We start from the raw sequence: 20,056 nt of genomic DNA, 5'->3' as shown, positions 1-20,056 counted from the left end.
TATTTTAAAAGTTTTGGAGAACATTTATTGTCCTGGTTGAAAATCATGCTGACGTGCAAATTCTTAAGCAGGGCAAAAGGCCCTTCGTGCTCTGGGTTGACACAGCAAATACGACATCATGAAGGTCAAGTGGACCAAAGCATGGGCACTCACAATGCCACTCCTCCAACCCTGCGGCTAGGGAAGACATTGAAAATCAATCCTTGCACTCAATGCCCTATAATAATTGTTTACCTCGTTGCCCTCTGACTATGAATTCCTTGAGGATAGAGATTCAGTCTTAACTATCTTGGTATTCCCAGGATTGAGCACAGAGCATGGCACACGTAGGCACTTAGCGTTCATTCATTCATTCATTCGTCCAGCAGATACTCATTGAACACCTAATATATGTTAGCCCTGGGACAGGGGTTGGAGAGACGATTGTGAGCAAAGCCAGACACAGTCACTGTTCTCACGTAGCTTATAGCCTAGTGGGCAGGCAGACATTAATCAAATAATGCCACTGAGGAAAGTTTAATTACAGATTGAGACAGATGCTCTGATGGGAAGAAATAAGTTCATTGAGGCAAATGAGAAAGGAACCTGATCTAATTTGGTGGGTGCAGGAAGCTTTCCAAGAAAGGGAAACACGTCCTTGAGCTGACATATGAAGGATGAGTAGGATTAAAAAGGGGGAAGGAAGTGGGAAGGAGTCCAAGCAGAGGTTGCCAAGGCCCTGTGGAGGGACCAGAGAGAGCTGGGAGACAGTGCAGCAAGATGATCCTGGACAGGCAGACAGGGATTGACCAGGCTGGGTTTTTCAGGCCTTGTTAGACTTTTGGTATTTATCCTAAGAGCATGAATCTCTGGAAGGTTTCTAAGCAGGGAGAGGATGCCTGCATTCTGTACAGATCACTCTGGCTGCAGTATGGAGAAAAGACTGGCAGGCCAAGAGGTTTCCCAGGTGCTCGTTCTATGCTCAGTAATGTGAAGAACTTAATTTATTTCTATATTTATGAGGGATGGAGAGAAGCTGCATGTACAGGAAGCCATTGGAGAAGCCAAGTGGTGTGTATTCAGGTGCTCCACTGTGGGTTACACCCCACTTGACTTGCTGCAGGGATTCTGAGAAGGTGCGAAAAGGTGAAGAAGTCGGTGTGGGTTGGAGGGGGTGTGTGTGTGATGTGGAGGGAAAATAAGTCGCTCTTTGAGAGAAGCCCTCTCTATACTGCCATGAACAAGCACTGTACCATGTCCCTTAGCACCCATATTGTAACTGCCTGTTAATCTGAGTGTTTCTCTCACCAGGCTGTGGACCTGGAAGGTAGAAACCATTATTCTTCTCTCTACTTTTGTTTGTTTTTTTTAGAAAGATTAGCCCTGAGCTAACATCTGCTGCCAATTCTCCTCTTTTTGTGGAGGAAGACTGGCCCTGAGCTAACATCCATGCCCATCTTCCTCTACTTTATATGTGGGATGCCTACCACAGCATGGCTTGCCAAGTGGTGCCCTGACTGCACCCGGGATCCGAACTGGCGAACCCGAGGCCGCCGAAGTGCAGTGTGTGAACTTAACTGCTGCGCCACCAGGCCGGTCCAACTTGCTACTCTTTGTATCAAGAAGAGTGCAGAGCACTGTTAATGGGTGCTCAATAAACTCTCATTGTATGGACGTACGGATAAATGAGCAGATAAAGGAGATGGGTGGGGGAGTGTTTATTGGAATCGGGGTCACTTTGAGGGTGAGCCGGTCTAAAGCAGAATGTTCATTTTAGGGAGCTATGGGAAGTGAGGTTGGCCGGCCTGACAGGTAGGACCAGTAGTTGAAGAGCTTGACAACCCCAGGCTGTGGATTTAACGAAAGGTTTTAAGGGGGAGAATGTGTTGAACCTGTTCCAGTACTAAAGGACCCTCTTGATGTGAAAGAGGTCCCCAGTGTTTTAACTGCATTGCCTCCTGCAGTCTGGAAATTCCCCCAACAAGTCAGGGAGAAGGGGAAGAAGTCACTTGAGGTTTCCTCCTCGGATGGGGACCACCCTGCAGGGGCATTCCTCTGCCCTGGCTCCCCAGCAGCTCAGAGGGAGGGTGGAGATGGAGGTCAGCCCGGTTCCACGCCCGAGCTCTGCTGACCTGTCCAAGCATCATTCCAACAGAAGCTGAACCCATTCCCGGACCTGTGTTCCTTTCTGGGTTTCTCTTCAGACGGCTCATGCTGGGAAATGTGTATCTGCCCAAGCTGGGAGGAGTGGAGTTCGCTGGTGATTTGATCTGCTGGGAATCAGATATATTTGCATTCTCTGATGGTATTGTGTGGGAGGGGTTGCAGGGCGTGTGTGTGTGTGTGCATGTGCGTCTGTGTGTGTGTGTGTTGATGGCAGTAGAAGGTGCAGTTTCGGAACATCCAAAGCCTCAATCGTGGCAATGTCAAAAAAAAGGTTCCAATGTTCTAAATGGTTCAACAATAACATACATTTGATTGCTTCGAGCTTTGTATATGATTAAGAAAAAAAAGTTGGAATTGAGTCTTCTGGACGAGGACCAAAAAAGGGGAAAGTATGGTTTAACCTGGCCTCTGAAATAATCTCAAAAAGTCTACTATGTGGACCAACCTGTATCGGGGTTGCCTCCAAATAGAACTGTGCTTGGAACACGAGCCTCAATTGTAGATAGAGCAGGAAGAATCTGGTTTATGACTTTGAGGGCCAACTCCACAGCTTTTGAGAGCATCGTGACTTGTCATGTCTCTTGGGACTAATTTCTCCCTTTTCTTTGGTCAAACTTTGATCTTAGAACGGGGAAAGAGAATGCAATACTGCTACTAGTAATAACAAACATTTCTTGAGCACCGATTTTGTGTTGGACACCGTGATTTTCACACAATACCTCATCGACCCATACAACCACTCTGTGGAGAGGTGCTCTATTCGCTCATGAGGAAACTAGTACGTAGAGAGGTTAATTAACTTGCTCATGGTCACACAGCTAGCAAATGACTGAGGCAGAATTCAAACTCACATCTGCCTGACTCCAGGGCCTGTGCCCCTAATTAGACCCAAATTTTAAGTAATTGCCATAGTCAACATTTCTTGAACGCTTAACATGCGCTTTGCGTGTATTAATTCATGTATTCCTCATAATAACCCCCTGAAGTAGGCTCTATTCTATCCTCATTTTATAGAGGAGAAAAAGGAGGTCCAGAGAGGTTAAGTAACTTCCCTGAGACCTCACAGCTAATGAAGCTGGGCTGGGATCTGAACCAGCTAGTCTGACTCCAAAACCCATGATCTCACCACCTCTCTAAACTCACCACGCTGGACCTGCCTCTGCTTTCTACATCTCATGTCTATGTGGCCAGCCCTGCACAGCTCCAGAAAGAGACACATCGAGGCAGGGGAGGGTTGGAAAGGCCGTGGTGTTCTGGGGAGCCGTATTTGGAGACCCTGTGTTCCCCGGTTCTTCTCAGGGATGTTTCACTGATCCCCACCCACTGCCCACCTTTTCCTGCTGTGTGTCTCTGACATCACCTAAGCCCAAACCAGCTCATCCTGAAAAGCAGGACTTGCAAGCCCGGGAGTGGCGGGCTGGCTGGGTGGCCTGGGTGGGAGGCAGGGCGACTGCTCTTGCTGCCAAAGGCTACTGCTGCTCTCCCAGCACAGCCTCTGCTCCCTGGCAAAGTCTTGCCTCTTGGTTTGGCTGCCTGAGGCCTGAGTGATGCTGGGCCCACCCGCCTTGCCCGTAGTCCGCTGCTCAATGCCTGAGGTTCGCTACAGCCCTCCCTGCAGGAGCTACCCTCAGACTCCGTGCCTGCAACCTGGGCAGTGCTCAGAAGGGCCCTGTGCTTGGTTTAATACCCTGCTGTCTCCATCCTGAAATTTATCACAATTTTTGAACAAGAGGTCTGTATTTTCATTTTGCACGGGGCCTTGCAAATTATGTACCTGGTCCTGCTCAGACCCTGCTCAAGCCTCAGGGTGCAGGAAGCCTCCCCGGCAAGTGAATCTAAAGGAGATTTCTGGGGAGGTCAGCGGACACTCCAGGAAGACAGGAGTCCTACCTTCAGGTTAGTGTCCACAAGGTCATAGCATGCTTGTGGACCATAGGAAGCCGGAGAATGGAGTCACACATGTCTTTGGATGATGTGAATGTAGCAGATTACAACCAGTTTTTCCAAAGACTCCCATAAACAAACATAACGCCCACTGAATGTGCAGTTTCCTACTAGCAGGAGCATCGGAGATGAGGGTCCGCCCAATTTAAGCAGAGAAGCAAACCTGGCCTCTCTGCTCCTCGAGGTCTTCCCTCCCTGCCTGCCACGAGCCCGAAGTCCCATCCTTATTAAATCCTTTCTTCGGATCTGGCCAGTTAACCAGCCCCCCGCTCAAGGGCAAATGTTTCTATCTTCTCAAGAGCTTGCTGCCTCAATTAGCAGTCCTGCCCCGCTTCCCCCGTCACTCCAGATTTCCAGCCTCCCCCTTCCCAGAGCCCTTTCTTCTCAGTCTTCAAACAGATGGAGGTCTCACCTGTACTCAGTCCTGCTGCTCAGGCAAAATGCACTCCAAATTCTCTCCTCTCTCTGGTGGCCTGGCTCAGAGACTGCCAACTCCTCACCTTTTGTCCTCTCCCTCCTCATCTCTTGCTCTCTGGCTTCCATCCTCTCAACTATTAAAACAGCCATCCTAAAGATCCCCCATGGAGGTTCAGAGTTTCATCAGCCTTGATCTTCTGGAAATAGGGCCACATTATGGCTTCTGGGGGCCTGAGGCGTTTTTGCCTTTGGGAGCCTTTCCTCCATAAAAAAATATTAAAAATTATATTTGAAGACTGTGTTGTTGTAAAGATAAGTATAAAGACAAGCTATAATATAATCTGGTCTGGATTGGATTGTATTGTTTTATTACTTCTTTTTTTTCAAGGAAGATTAGCCCTGAGCTAACTACTGCCAATCCTCCTCTTTTTGCTGAGGAAGACTGGCCCTGAGCTAACATCCATGCCCATCTTCCTCCACTTTATTCATGGGGCGCCTACCACAGCATGGCTTTTGCCAAGCGGTGCCATGTCTGCACCCGGGATCCGAACCGGCGAAACCCAGGCTGGCAAGAAGCAGAACATGTGCACTTAACCACTGCGCCACCGGGCTGGCCCCTCTTTTATTAATTCTTAGTTTAAAATTTATTAAAACATTTTCATGGCGCCCTAGACTATTGCAGGCGCTAGGCACACGGTCTTTTAAGCCTAATGGAGAAATCAGGCCTGCCTTGGAAGGCTGGGTAAAGCCTGGTCAAGCCTTCTTGAAATCTTTTATCTCTGGGAAACCATCCTACCTTTTTTTTGTTGTTGCTATTATTGTTTTATTGGGAAAACAATACAATTACAAAGAAAACTTTAAGGAAAAAAACCAGTCTCAAAATCTCATAGTCTAATCCAGTTGTGATTCACTTCCTTGTCCAAATGGAAAACTATTTCACACAGCTGGCTGCTGTGTTTATGGAGTTCTGTGTTCTGCTTGTTCCATTTAATATTATTTTACGGAAAACGTCTTCCATGATTCTACAATAGTCTTCATAACCATCTAGTTGACTTCAGGTGATTGAATGGATTCTCCCCTCTGTTGGTTTCCTATTCTGTTTGGACTCTGCTTTCTTTGTCTGTTTTACAGCTGCTTCTTCCTCTCGTGGATTTAGTCTGGGCCATCTGATCTTTTTGTTTATCCCTCCCAGGTCATTTGGTTCATGGCTTCAACTATTGGCTTTATAGTGCTGAGGAAAATGGGCTTTGCAGACGGTTGTCCTGAATGGCAGGCCTGGTCCATTGATCTATGTACACGACCTGCTCTAGCCCTTTCACGCTGCATGGCTTGCATTTGTGAGCCAGCTAAGCCATGGGGCGCAGTCTTCTTAAACTCTACATTCTAGTGACCGGATCAGTGTCAGAGCCTGAAGGTAGCTCAGAGATGATCCAGTCTCACTTCTCTCTTTCACAGATAAGGAAACTGAGGCTCAAAGAGGTTGATAGGCTCGATCATGGTTACAGAATCAGCGAGCAAGGATTTGAAACTTCATCCCTTGACCTCACAGTTTCATGCCTTTCCCCCATAGCACGCTTTCTGAATTTGTCGAGGAGGAACTTTAATTTACATTGCTGTACCATTAGAATGTACATTTATGATACGGAATTATATTTACAATTATTTTGCTGCCCATTTTATCTTAATATTATCTAATGGGAAGAAGAAAAGAAAAACTTCGCAATGCATTTTGTAGGTAAGTCCATACCTTGAAATTATCTGGAATGTTAGAGGAGAAGCGCTTAGGTGATTCATGCTCCATCTGGTGGAAACGTCACCTGTTCTGTTAATGTTCACTTTGTCTCTATGGCCTGTTGATTCACTTATGACTGAGGTTTCCAACAGTCAAATTATTTAACCTTACCTGTTCAGAGACAATGAGCAGATGAGTCTTTGTCCCAAAATAACCAGGCCAACACTGGTACTAGCAACCTGCAGACAACAAAAACATTCATTACCCAGAGGAGTGACTCTGTCCATTTTGGCCACAAATATAATTTCCTCCACTTTCCCTCTTATCCTTGGAGATATTGGAAAGAAATAGCTCTGAAAATGCTCTTTCAGGTGGGGAAACTAACTATAAAGACTTTTGGTTTAAGGATTTCCTTGACATTATTTTTCTATTTTCTCCTAATCTCTCTTCTCTATGTACCATGTGTGCATGTATGTGTACATGAGACATTTCACTTAGGTTCATTGTATTAATCCCTTTCTATTGGGTTGTGTTTGGCCTTCTTCTGCTTGAATAAACTTGAATTCCACCTTGACTGATTTTGAGGACAGAAGAAAGTGAGCTCTCAATGTAACTGAAGCAGAGGGAAGGGCACACAGGCAGTGGAGGAGGGTGGGGAGCTAGTTTACAAGGAACGGGGCATGAGCACTGGCCTCCCCTCCCTCGCCCACCCCAGTCTCAACCCTCTGCTCACTTCTGATTGACGTATCACATCCCACCCCTCCAAACACTTAGCAGACCACTGCTGGTCAGAGGTCTGCTGCGGAAACAGGATTGGTATCCACAGGCTGCCTGCCTGCCCCCAGAGACTTACAAAGTCCATGGAAACGATGGTTTCCGCAGTCGAGTTCTCGGCCTGGGTGAGTATGATGATGGAGGCAGGGATGTCCAGGGTGAAGTTACCCGGCAGCAAACTGATCACAGGAGGCTCCGTTGCCATGATCCTTACCATGAGAGGCTGCGACAAGATGTAGATCTCTGCCAACTGCGCATGTTCAGGGAAAGAAATGGAGACCGGGGAGTTGAGTTGACGAGGGGAGATCACAAACTTGGGGTGGCCCGTGGCGATTAAATCTTACATCATGCAGTTAGATAGAAAAGAAGCTCTTTGATCATAATAACAATAACACACAAGAAACAAATGATAATAACAGCTGACATTTACTGAACACATCCTGTGTGCCAGGCACCACGTCAGGGCTTTCTGTATCATCTCATTTAATCTCCACAAACTCCCTGTGAGGCAGGTTCTGTCAGAATCGCTGTTTCACAACTGAAGAAAGTGAGTCTTAGAGAGGGGAAGTAATTTTCTCAAGGCTCCAGGTGAGTAAGCTGTAGAATTGGGATGCAAATCTAGGTCTGTCTGACTCACGATCCTGGCTCTAAAGCCAGGGTGCCACAGGAGCCTCTCTCTGTTCTCAAGGGCCAACCTGAGCCTTTCCAGACGCCATGCCCGACACTCAGAGCTAGGAAGGTGTGATACTCACAGCTGCTTTGCCAGAGTTACAAACATGGGCGCTATTCCTTCATTTCCCATTTTGGCTAATTATTTTAAGGGAAGTGGAGCCTTGTGGGAGGAAGAGTTGATTTATTTTGTAAACGTACAATGCCTTACATAGTAACTTGTTCATTAAATATTCGCAGGTATTTTAAGAAAAGAAAAAAGCTCTTCAGAATGGAAAGATGGACTCAGGTTTGGAACAAAAAGGAACATAAAGAACCCACCAGAAGTAACTGCAATGAAACCAAATATACTATCCAAACCAAGGGGTCAAGCCCTGAGCACTCACCCGAGAGAGCATGCTGCCAAGGCCTTGAGAGTTTGGAATCAAATGGCTGGAAATCTGGAAAATCAGGATCATGACGTCACTGTAAGGTTTTTACCTGGGTTGTCTTTTCAGGGAAAACCTAGCGTTCCCTTTAACCTTTATGAATCATGAGGCTGTTGCACCAAAAAATGTCTAGTGCTTGAAGGTGACTGATCACTTTATAGCCTAACCATAGGAAATCTGAGGCCCAGAGAAGTAAAGTGACTCGCCCTGAGTCACACAGGAAGTTACATTCGTTTTTGAGTAAGTGCCTTTTAACCTTGGGCACATTGTGTATATCACATATGTATGATCAACGTGTAAACATTCTACAGTGGTTAACAATAAGCCTTGTGTTCTTGCTTTCATTTTCAGAGATTACTGAGACATAGGATGCTCAAAGAATTTATCTTCACAGATGAGTGTTTTTTAAGTCTGAAGCCAGAAGCGTCTCATTCTCAGCACTGTATGGTGGCTGGTGCTGCCACACTTAGCATTTTGAATGCAAGATTTGTAACTACTTGTATAATTAAGACCCATAGAATGAAGATTAATAGGGGATGCTCAATAAGAGTTGTTGCTTGACTGGCTGGAGAAAGTGTTCTCATTATAAAAGTGAGGGGCATGGCAAAGAGAATCAATGAGTGTCTGTGATATCACTGGTCATTGGAGATACATCAGTTGCAATTACCAACAGGAGAAATCTTGATGTTGGCATAACACAGAATAATACTAATAATGATAATAAGCAACACTTACAGAGCACTTACTCTGGGCTAGGCATTGGTCTGAATGCTTTAAATATATTTACACCTCTTTAATGCCCATATCAACCCTGTGAGTATGGAATTATTATTCCCATTTTCCAAATAAGGAAACTCCGGCACAGAAAAGTTAAATAAATCGAAATTGCCCAAAGTCACAGGTAATAAGTAGTGGAGGGGGTCTTGGCATTATTTGAGATCAATCTAGAATGGTAATATCATAAAAAACTGAAATTAGCAGAACTGGAAACCCCACTCCCCAGCTAAGAACAACACTCATTTCATGATTCCTTCATTCACTGTCCTGCTAGGAGTGACGGTCTAAACAGGCCCAGGAATAGAAACTATGACATTAAAAAAATCCCATAATGGGATACTTATAATAAGACTAAACGTTGGTGCTGGTTGTCATCATCCGTTAATTCTCCTCACCTCTTTTGTGGAGAGAGTGACATTGAAAGCCCCAGCTGTAAAGTAAGCAAAGGACGCAGATTTAAAGAAATACTTGGAGAGTCCGATGTAGAGCATAGAGTCACTGCGTTCTGGGAGCACAATAGGGACCGGCGAGAATGGGGGGTCAGTGAGGTTCTCCAATGGGTAGAATACACCCTGTGGGGAACAAAGAGAAAGACCAGTGCATCAGATGAAGACCCAAACGTGCAAGGCTACAGAAGCCGGACCCGCTCAAGTCACAACAAGGAAAATACTAGAAACTCAGGAGGGATGAGAAAACAACAAGGCCTTCTGACTCCTTGACTAGTGACTCGTGACTCTGTTTCAAAGCTCTGATGACGTCTTGAGCATATCTGGGCATGTCTGTCCACCCTGGGGTGGAACACAGTGAGAAGTTCCTCATCAGTCCTTTTCTCAGAGAAAGGAAGGTGGGTGCATATAGCAGGAGGGGACAGCTCTAACAGTTCCTGAGGTGCCATGTCGTGATGTCAAACTCTTGACCTTCAAAATCTGTGACTGCTGAGCATTGGGAGCCATAGAAAGACTCAGAAGGCCCCAGGGCTCTATAGGTTTAAAGCATTTTTGTGGCATTCCTAATGCTGCCCTTATTAGCTATTGGGTATTATTACAAAATGCTGTCCTGTGTAACGTTTAACTGATTTGAATGACTCTGAGTGATTGAAATATAAGCATTTAAAATAACAATGATATTAACTTTGGGGCAAAACTGAACAGAAGGACAATTAATCACTTTTCTAGAATTAGCAAACTCCATTTTCATATGATAATTGCCCTGACAGAGGTTGCCGGCCCTCCGTTAAATTAACTAACCTGAGAGTTAGGAATGCAAGTATCAATATGTACAATCTACTGATGTGTTAGTTCTAATAAATGCAGACCTCTCTACTGGCTGCCTCTTAGCCTCAAACCTTCTCCCAGAGACAAAGCCATCATGAGACTTTTCTTGAAGAAGGCAGACATGTGTTGTGCAATTCAAACAATCATTTACCAATCAAGAAAATGTTCAACAGTCTTTTGAAAGAGCATAAACATGAGGGAATTGCTTGAAAGCAAATTAAATTATTTGAAAAGTACGTAGTTATACTTCCTTCTGCACATAATATTTATTCCTTGAAAACTGGCTGTTGATAGCCAGGATGAGGGCTCTGATGATGATAAAGTTACCTTCAAATTCAGGTCAAGGTAATTCTCAGTAATTTCTGGAGAACTGATTAGGGAATAATCCAGCCGAGTATAGTTGTCAATCTTGGTTAAAACTAAATGAAAAAAAAACAAGGAAAAAAAATTTACATGAGTTAAAGGCATAGTATAACATATGATTAATGTTTACCCAGAACAATAGAATTTTAAATTCTCTTTCATTTAAAATAACAATTATCCTATTTCCTAAGTAATACATGCTGACTTTTCAAAACCCAGGAAAAGTAGATAAGTCAAAAGAAGAAAGTAAAAACCCTTCTTCATCACATTATCCCGAGAGAAACCTCAGTAAAATTTTGGTATACCCTTTTATGCACACGTGTGTGCATGCACACACACACACACTGCATATATATTTCTTTTTAAAAAAGAAAATTAGACCAGCAAAAATCACTTAACAACATTAAGCCAAATATACTAGGTTGGTATAACGAGAGACTTTCAAGTTCTATGTTATAGCCTTCCGTGTAGTTAGAACTTTATTTTTTACAATGAGTATATGTATTACTGTTGTAATTAGAAATAATTTTTAAAACGAAATATTGAGAAAGAGAGAGAAACACATACAGGAATAAAATTCCCTAAATTGGAGAGGCCAAGAAAATTCTTGCATACTACTAATTCAATTCATTTTTCGTATTATCATTTGCAGATCAAGGCAGAGGGTCTGGGGACAGTAGGCGGGGTTCATAGGAAAGAAGGGTTTCAGTCTGAGACAGGTGCTATGTGTAGTGGTGTAGGGCTCGGGCTTCCAACCCGGCCTGGGAGAGCTGCTTTCCTGACCACAGCCATGTGCTCTGTGACATGAAGACTTCCTCTCTGTTCTGGAGGAAGGGACCTGAGTACATATCTTCTCTTCTTGAATGCCCTGTTTGGTTTATTCCATAGACCATGATGAGAAACAAGAGGAGATGAAGTGATTGGCCAAGGTGAGAGAACAGTATTACCCTGTGTCACTACAGTTTTGTAAGATGCTTTCAAATTCACAATCTCAACGGATCCCATCACCACACTGTGAGGGAAGCGGGACCATGCCCATTATACAGGTGAGGGAAGTAAGGCTCCCGGAGGTAAAGAAACTTGCCCAAAGCAAGCTAGGACATGGGAATCCTCAACTTGTTCTTTGCTCACATCATGTTCTTTTTCTTTCCCTACCTCCCCAAGCCATTCTTTTCTTTTTCATCCATCCGCATCTACTCATGAATCCATTTGTCCTGCCACCCATCTCCTTTCATGCCTTCATCAATCCAATATTTATTAACCTAGAGAGGGTTAGGTGCTGTGCCTGGTGCTGGGGACACAGAGATCAGTCAAAGTCCCTGCCCTCATGGAACTCATAGTCTGGAGGAAGAGAGAGACACAGAAACAGGAAATTCTAATACAACATAGTAACAGCAGATCTGAAACTGAGCTCCTGACTGTCCAACTACAAACCTATTCTTATGGTCTTCCCCATCTTGGTAAATGGTAATTCCATTCTTCCAAAATTCTAGCTGCTCCGGGTAAAAACCTGGGGACATGGCTGACTCCCTTCATGGCCCACATTCAATGTGTCAGCATGTACCACTGTCTCTACCTTCAAGGTACATCCAGAGCCTGATGGTGTCTCAGCATCTTCATCACTCTGTCCCGGCCAACTGCTATCATTGCTGATATGGGTCACTGCCTCTTAGGTGGTCTCCTTGCTTCCATCCTTGCCCCCTTCATGTCTCTTATGAATAGACAGAAACTGGAGTAATCTCCTTAAAATGTAAGTCAGATCATGCAAGGCTTGCTCAGAACTCTCCAAAGACTTCTCATCTCAGACTAGCAGCCAGCCTTCACAACCACCTACAGAGCCCTGAAGATCTAACGATCCCCTTTCCCCCTCTCTCACCTCATCTCTTGCTGCTTTCTCCCTTGCTCCCTCTGCAACCAGTATGGCCTCCTTACAGTTCCTCCAACACACTTGGTATGCTCCCGCGTGCGCCTTTGGACTTGTGGTTTCACCTACCTGGAATGTTCTTCGTCCAGATCTGGGGCCAGCTCACCCCCTACTTCATTCAGGTTCTTACTCTCACATGACCTGCTCAGTGGTACCTTTCCTGGCCATGCTGTTTTAAACAGAAACCCCTCCCCAGCTCCTGCCCTGCTTTATTTTTCTTCTAACCACTTATTACAATGATACCATGAACTTTACTTATTATCTTGCTTGCTGTCTGTCTCCTCCCACTAGTCCAAGGATGGCAGGGATATCTATCTCTTAGGCTTACTGCTGCATCCCCAGCACCAAGAGCAGGGCCCAGCCCATTACGGGTGCTCAGTAACTGGTGAATGAATGGAGGGAGTGCAAAGAGAGAGATACGTGCAAATTGTCCTGTGAGCACACAGGAGGCAGAACATTGGGGTGCAGGCTGTCAGGTAAGAGTCCCTGGAAGAGACTGTGCCTGAGATGAACCTTAAAAGAATAAAGATGAGTGGACAGGACAAAGGATGATTGAGGGGTGGGGAGCGGAAGGGACTCTATCCTTCAGGGCTGAGCACAGTGCCGGCCAAGAAATAGGAACTCAATATCTATCACGTAGATAAATGGAGGGAGGAGAGAGAAAGCTCTTCTAGGCAGAGAGGACAGCAGGAGAGAAGGCAAGGGGTGTTAGGGCAGTAGAAGCAGTTTGATAGCTGGAGCAGAGAAAGGTGAAAGATGAAGCTGAGAGAGGCAAGTGGGAGCCAGAGCCTGGCAGGCGGGTCTTGTAGTTCATGTTAAGGCGTTTGGACTTGATCCTGAAGACAGCGAGGAGCCCCTGAGGGCATTAGAGCCAGGGGATAACCTGCTCAAGACTAGCGTTAATCATTCTGAAGAGGATGGATTTAGTGCCAGAGCTGGGATTAAGGCTCATGAGAATTTAATTCTCTGACCCGCACCTAGACTCCGGAAGGCACCCCTTCCTGCAGTGAAGTCGGTCAGCAGCAGGAAAGAGCAGGCTCTATTCACAGGCCATGTGCTCCCACGCACCTTCCCACGGCTCTAGGCGGCAGAGCGTAAAGCAGACTGGAGAGCCGGAGCTACACTGCATTGAAAAGGACACCTGAAGAGCACCAGAGTTTGAAGGTAGAAGAGAACCATCCAGAAGCGACAGTTCCAGGACTCACCCTCCAGCACGCTGAGATTGGCATTCAGTGCTTCCACCTCACTTGTGATAATGGGACAGAGCTGGCCGTAAAAGGAATGAAAAGAAAAAAATGCAGGTTATCATATTGTGCTGGAAACCTCTACTTATGGGCCTAGACCCTACAAACAAAAGCCCTCTGGTTAGGAGACATTCTGCTTTTGGTCATCAAGACTTTCCCTTAAATTAGTTGATGCCATAGGCCTCAAGTTACATATGTACAGGCGGTATGTCATTGCTAAACTTCATAGCAACCGGGACTACACCCAGTTAGCCCTATAAAAGAATGAGCCCTTGGCTTTCCTCCCTGTAGCATGATACGGCATGTGCCCCTGTCCATGCTGGTGCTGTCACACCTGAGGAACCTGCTGCTGAAGGGCTGTACCTTTCCTGACCGCAGAGGGCACGCGGCCGCCTCCCGCCTCCCACCTCTGCGTCAGTAGTGCTGTGCCCTGCTGGGAGGGGCTAGAGCTGTGGCCTTTACTTTCCCACTGGGCTGGGTTGAGAGCCCATTAGGTCAGACATCTATTCAGATCTACTTAGGCCCTTTGGAATTAGAAAATCAATCTTGAATCAGACTCAAGCACATCTTCGGGAAGGAGGAAGAGTACCAACATGGATGCGTCTGCCACGTGCCAGGTGTGTGCAAAGCACCCAGGATGTGATTATTAGCAGAGGCCCGGGGGCCTGGCTGCCTGGGGTTGAATCCCTTGGCAAGTTGCTTGTACTCTCTGTCCTCAGTTTCCTCATCTGCAACATGGGGATGATAACTGTATCTACCTCATCAGGTTACTGTGAGTAGAAATCGAGGTCATCCACGTAAAATTGCCCAGCTCGTAGTCAGCATTCAGTAAACGTTAGCTGTTGTTGTTTTAAACCCATTTCATCCTCACCGCAGCCCTGAGAGGTAGGCACTACTGTCCCCTCTACAGATGGGAAACAGAAGCTTACAGAGGTTAAGCGAGTTGACAGGGGTTACATCCCTAGGTTTTGAAATCTGGTCTGACATGGCTCGACAGCTGTGGTCTGAGCATGCTCTTCATTTTCCAGCAGCACAGAAGGAATCCTGGAAGCAAAGCTCTGTGATCTCCGAGTCATATATAAACTCCAGGCAAACTTAACTACTGGCTTTTTGTCAGAGCTCAAAGAACCACACCTCGTTTCAAACAAAGGAATGATCTCATGTGGGGTCCTTGAAGGTGACAGCCCTATCTAATTCCCAGTCACTCTTTAATACGCACGTTTGCTGGCACTCAGCCTCTGTCAGATGAGGATGGAAAAAGACCGTGAAGCTTCAGAGGCCCCTGACCAGCTGGGCCACCTCGTTGGACAAGCTGCTTGGTGTCTTTGCATGTTGATTTCCTCACTGACTTTCATTAAGCACCTACTCCCTGCCCAGCACTGAGCTGGGCACGAGGGGGATGGAGATGGCCAGACACCATCCTTGCCCCTCTGTTCTAGAAAGGGGTCTCCGTCTTTTCCAGTCCTCCTCATCCCTCTCCTTGTCTCTCCCAAAATATAAGCAAAGAGCTCAGGGAAGGTATGATCAAGTTGGAGAGAGAGCACACAGCTAATTCGGTCTTCCCCTTTCCTCAGACACTGACTTCTGGAATCAAGATACCTGTAGCTTTGGAAGCCATCTTAACTTACACTGTTCCTATTGGCTGGAAATATCCTTTCTTCTTCCTCATTCCTTATCTATCCAAATCATACCTATACTTCCAGGCCCAGTTCAAGTCCTGCATCCGCTAAAAAATATCTCCCAGGATTCTTCCAGGCTCTGTTTATTTAATTCTTCTATTTCTCTGAACCCCTTCAGTTCCACCTAATGATCATGTAAATATGTACTAAATTCAAGTACCTCTTCTGTTATTGTTTCACAAGCCCAAGTCTGGTCTTCCTAAAAAGATAAGTTTATTCCTTTTTCTTATCCTGAACAGACCCTAGCCTAGTGCTGGGCACGCAGTAGGTACATGAAAAATAAACTCTCGTTGATGTTTCCCCATGCTGCGGCGAGCAGTGGAGCGAGGGAACGCTGTTTCATTTGTCTCTGCATCCCCAGCAGCTACCACAATATTTGGCACACAGTAGGCACCTGGGAAACTGTTATTAAATTGCAAAGGATAATGTGTGTGAAAGTGCCTTGGGTGGTGCCTAGCACACAGTAGGTGCTCAGTAAAGGTTTACTGACCCCAAGGATTAATTAAAGCATGGTAGTACTGCGGCTGATGGCATTTCACCATGGTTGTGCAACCTCTAAAGACTTACTATTTCATTTAAGTTCCTTAAAATGGGCTTCTCCATGGGCTCAGCAAAGGAGTTATACAGGACTCTAGGAAAAAAAGACAAAAACAGGGCTTACTCAGAGATCATATCTGCTGGTTATAAACCTCCCCTAGGTGCTGCCCAAGAATCCAGCCCCAGACTAGCGACGGCCCACCACGGTGCTCTCACTCACTTGAGTTCTCCAGAGAATGAGACTTGGGCATGGCTCACTTGGGCGTAGCAGTCTTGGAGCTTCACTGTTGGCTGACCAAAGTCATTTCGGGCCAGGATAAGGACACCAGTGAAGTAGACCCCAGAGAGAAACAGATCAGCTCCTCCTGTGTCTTGGCTGTTGAGAGAAAAAGTGCAAGGTTATCCAGGCAGGCGTGGTGATGGATCGTTTCTCTGATGACCCACAGACTCTAAGTTTCTGGAGGTCAGTAACTTTCTCACCTCTGGATTCCTGGCACCTACAACAGGCAGGAGCAGAGTAGCTGCTGAATGAATATTAACTAAACAAATGAAGAAACGGATATCCGAATGAAGACAGCATTGGTGACCTTACAGTTATTTCATCCTGAATGCTCTTGCCCCCAGGGTGATTGAGCACCATTCATATAGAACGCTTGTTTGGAGAGAGAACATGGGGGTGAAGTTGGCCACAACTTATTGAGGAAGAGCATAGATGGCGAAGCGACACTCAGATGTAGACTGTGAACTCCCTGAGGGAGTGGACTGTGTGTTATTCATCTCCATGTCCCCAGGACTCAGCTCATGGCCTGACACAGAATAAGCATTCAATATATGGCTGATGAGTCAGCGAAGAAATGAATGGACACTTGAATCTATGTTACTTATAGAAGAATATGTCCTTTTTCTACAGTCTACAAGAGTTCTTGGAGTTCATGAGATGGGGATAAATGGTACACAGTAGGCACTCAATAAATGCTTGTTGAATGGCCAAGTGGATGAAGGAATGTGTTATCCTGGGGCACACACCAAGGCTAGACCTAAACATTACATCCAGGACAGTGACTTGCACATAGTAGGTGGTCTGTATGCATACATTGAATTTGCTCCGTCCCTTCTGAAGGAGGCTGCAAACGCCTCTTGAACTGGGTTCAAGATGACTATCATCCTCCAACCTCCTTGTGAGGTAAAAGGGCTCCTTTTCTGTCAGTTGCCCCTACTGATGGGGAAGTGTATTGAATGATTCGCTTAAGATCATATGGTGACTCAGTGGGGGTCTAAATTGTTGAGCACCTGTCTGCTCCTCCAACCGTCAGGGGCTTCTAGCTCTTAGGAAATCATAAAGGAGATTTTGATGGGTTGCTCTGCCTTTAAGGGAAGGATGATTTTCAGCTCCTTCTCTGCTCCCTACTCCCAGCAGAGAGCTTCTGATTTAAATCTCTTCTGGGAAAAATGCTCTGGAGAAATATTGTTAACGGTTGATGGAAAGAAGCCTAACGTCAAAAACATCAGCAAATTTATAAACTTTCCATTTTTGCTCAATTCCCCCCAGAACAGCAGCAGACTTTCCAGTGGAATACTCACAAAAGGGGAGACTTGACTTCCCAGTCTGTGCTGATGTTGGTGGTGCCATGGTTGGTCAGTACCTTGATTCCTACCCCAGGCACAAATGCTAATGAAGTATTTGGAAATGAAAAGGCATTGATTTTTATGCTGTAAAACAAGAAACAGAGGTGTTAGTGTAATTCTTCTGACGCATCTCTAAGTAAGGCAAAGCCAGAAATGCAGTGCAGAACTCTCGACAGGCAATTGTGAATTCCTATAAAGGAAGGAACGTCAGATCTGCCATGCTGCCTCTGGGCACTGCCTTCTAATTCCCCTCACACCCTTGGCAGGGAGACTCTTGTCCAGTTGAGGGAGAAATGAGCAAGTTTAGACACAAATTTGTAAATAATCAATGGACTTCTTTAGTTTCTTTAGAGACAGAAGTACAACGTTGCCATCATTATTTTTTCCTTCAGCTATTCCACCATTTCTAAATGGTGGGGGGGACACTAGTATTTGGATGGGACAACTATTTTTTGTAGAAGACCATAATACACATTGCAGGATATTTGGCATATGTGTCAACTAAATGCCAGTAGTGTTCCTCCCCCCCAAATCATTGGGACAATCAAAAGGGTGTCTTCGTCCTATTCCCAAATGCCCTCTGTGTATCTTCGCTAGTGGAGAAACTTATTTTAGAGTGTTAACTTCCCCTAGGATTTTCTGAGCTGTCAAACAGTAAACTAGGAGGCAGTGGGTTGCGTGTAATCTACATAGGTAGATGGCCACATGCATTATGATAAGTTATAATTCTGAACATAGATGAGCGATCACTACCTGCCAGGCACTGTGGTAAGCACTTCACATGCATTAGTTCATTTTTAACCCTCACGATAATCCTATGAAGCCATTGCTGTTTTTACAATATGCACTCAGAGATGAGAAGATAAGGAAATTGGCTGAAGTCATATACATATGGTAGAACCAGACCTGGGTGCCTCCTCAGCCTGTCTTCAGACTGTGTTCTTCACCACTAGGCTATGCGACTTCATATATTGTGCAAAGGGCACTCGACTTGGAGCCAAGTGTTGTGTTGGCTGTGTAACGTTGGGTAAGACACTTAACCTCTTTCAGTCAATCACTCAGAGGAACTGTTACTCATGGGTAGTTTGGGAAGACCAAATGAGATCATCCGTATATGGTCATTGCACAAAAGAGAGGCATTCTTATAAAATAAGATTAGAAAAAATTTAAAACATAAATGAGATAGCTGAGAAGAAACGATTATTTGCTCTTTCCTTTATTTTGCATCCTTTCATATCTATTCTTTGTCACACATCCTGAGTCCCACTGTGGGAAGAGGATGGTAGAGATTCATTTAACACATCTTGGAAATAGTTTCATTTTGATACATATAGGTCTAACCCATTCTTTGTAACTACAGTAGAATATTCCAAGCTGTAAATGTATCATTTTAAAAAAATCATCGCTTTGTTGTTGGACATCTGGGTTGTTTCCAGCATTTCTGGATTATAAACAACGCTACAACGAACATCCTTATATGTGTTTATGTATGTGTTTCTCTAGGGAGGATGCTGAGAAGTGGAATTGTTGGGTTAAAGGGCATGCAGAAACAAAAGGTCCTTGTAAATCAACCTCTAAAATAGCACTGTCCACTAGACATATGATGTTGTGTGAGCCACACATGTAATTTAAAATTTTCTAGTAACCACATTAAAAAAAAAAAAGGAAAAGAGGGCTGGCCTGAGTGGTTAAGTTTGCATGCTCTGCTTTGGTGGCCCAGGGTTTTGCTGGTTTGGATCCTGGGCGTGGACATGGCACCACTCATCAGGCCATGCTGAGGCAGCATCCCACATAGCAGAACTGGAGGGACCTACGACTAGAATATACAGCTATGTACTAGGGGTCTTTAGGGAGAAGAAGAAGAAAAAAAAGATTGGCAACAGATGTCAGCTCAGGGCCAATCTTTAAAAAAAAAATAAAAAGGTGGGGGTGGCCCCGTGGCTGAGTGGTTGAGTTTGCACGCTCCGCTTCAGGGGCCCAGGATTTCGCCTGTTTGGATCCTGGGCGCGGACATGGCACCACTCGTCAGGCCATGCTGAGGTGGCATCCCACGTGCCACAACTAGAAGGACCCACAACTAAAAAACATACAACTATATACTGGGGGAGTTTGGGGAGGAAAAAAAGCAGGAAAAAAAATAAATAAAAAGGAAAAGAAACAAGTGAAAGTACTTTTATTAATTTTTTTAACTCAATATATCTAAAATATTATCATTTCAACATGTAATCAGTATAAAAATTATTAATGAGATATTCTATTTTCCTTTTTCCAAAAAAAGTCTTCAAAATATGGTACATATTTTACATTCATGATACACCTCAATCTGGACATTGCATTTGCACCCGAAATACTTGACCATATTTAGATTTGACGTTTTCAACAGAGAAAAGTAAACTTACTCAAATTGTTTCAAGCACATTTAAAAGATTTTCAATAACTGAATCACGTATCAGTTTTTAAATTAAAACTAAATAAATTAAAAATTAAGTCACATTTCAAGTGCTCAATAGCCACACGTGGCTA

At 44.9% G+C, this 20,056-nt stretch overlaps 1 protein-coding gene and 1 long non-coding RNA gene across 4 annotated transcripts in view; one reads left to right on the top strand and one right to left on the bottom strand.

Annotated features, from left to right (window-relative positions):
- Positions 1-16,895, top strand: part of LOC123290290 (uncharacterized) — a 62,507-nt gene extending 45,612 nt beyond the window's left edge. Inside the window, exons 3-4 of one of the 3 annotated variants that reach the window (XR_011502629.1) lie at positions 7,922-8,148; positions 16,069-16,895. This is a non-coding gene — a long non-coding RNA (uncharacterized lncRNA). Of the gene's footprint in view, positions 1-7,921; positions 8,426-8,460; positions 8,715-16,068 lie in introns of those variants that run through there. The other 2 variants (XR_011502628.1, XR_011502627.1) reach the window with 2 other exon arrangements.
- Positions 1-20,056, bottom strand: part of BPIFC (BPI fold containing family C) — a 40,902-nt gene that overhangs the window by 8,984 nt on the left and 11,862 nt on the right. Inside the window, exons 4-12 of the mRNA XM_014852355.3 lie at positions 17,489-17,617; positions 16,128-16,283; positions 15,938-16,001; positions 13,653-13,713; positions 10,488-10,579; positions 9,282-9,458; positions 8,068-8,121; positions 7,092-7,262; positions 6,410-6,477 (exon numbers count right to left, since the gene is read on the bottom strand). Coding sequence (XP_014707841.2) covers positions 6,410-6,477; positions 7,092-7,262; positions 8,068-8,121; positions 9,282-9,458; positions 10,488-10,579; positions 13,653-13,713; positions 15,938-16,001; positions 16,128-16,283; positions 17,489-17,617 — 972 coding nt within the window. The remainder of the gene's footprint in view (positions 1-6,409; positions 6,478-7,091; positions 7,263-8,067; positions 8,122-9,281; positions 9,459-10,487; positions 10,580-13,652; positions 13,714-15,937; positions 16,002-16,127; positions 16,284-17,488; positions 17,618-20,056) is intronic.

This window comes from Equus asinus, chromosome 4, assembly GCF_041296235.1.
Source record: "Equus asinus isolate D_3611 breed Donkey chromosome 4, EquAss-T2T_v2, whole genome shotgun sequence".
In the NCBI taxonomy this organism is placed as follows: Eukaryota; Metazoa; Chordata; class Mammalia; order Perissodactyla; family Equidae; genus Equus; species Equus asinus.
Note: the sequence above shows the minus strand (reverse complement) of the source record. Positions and strands in the feature narration are given on the sequence as shown.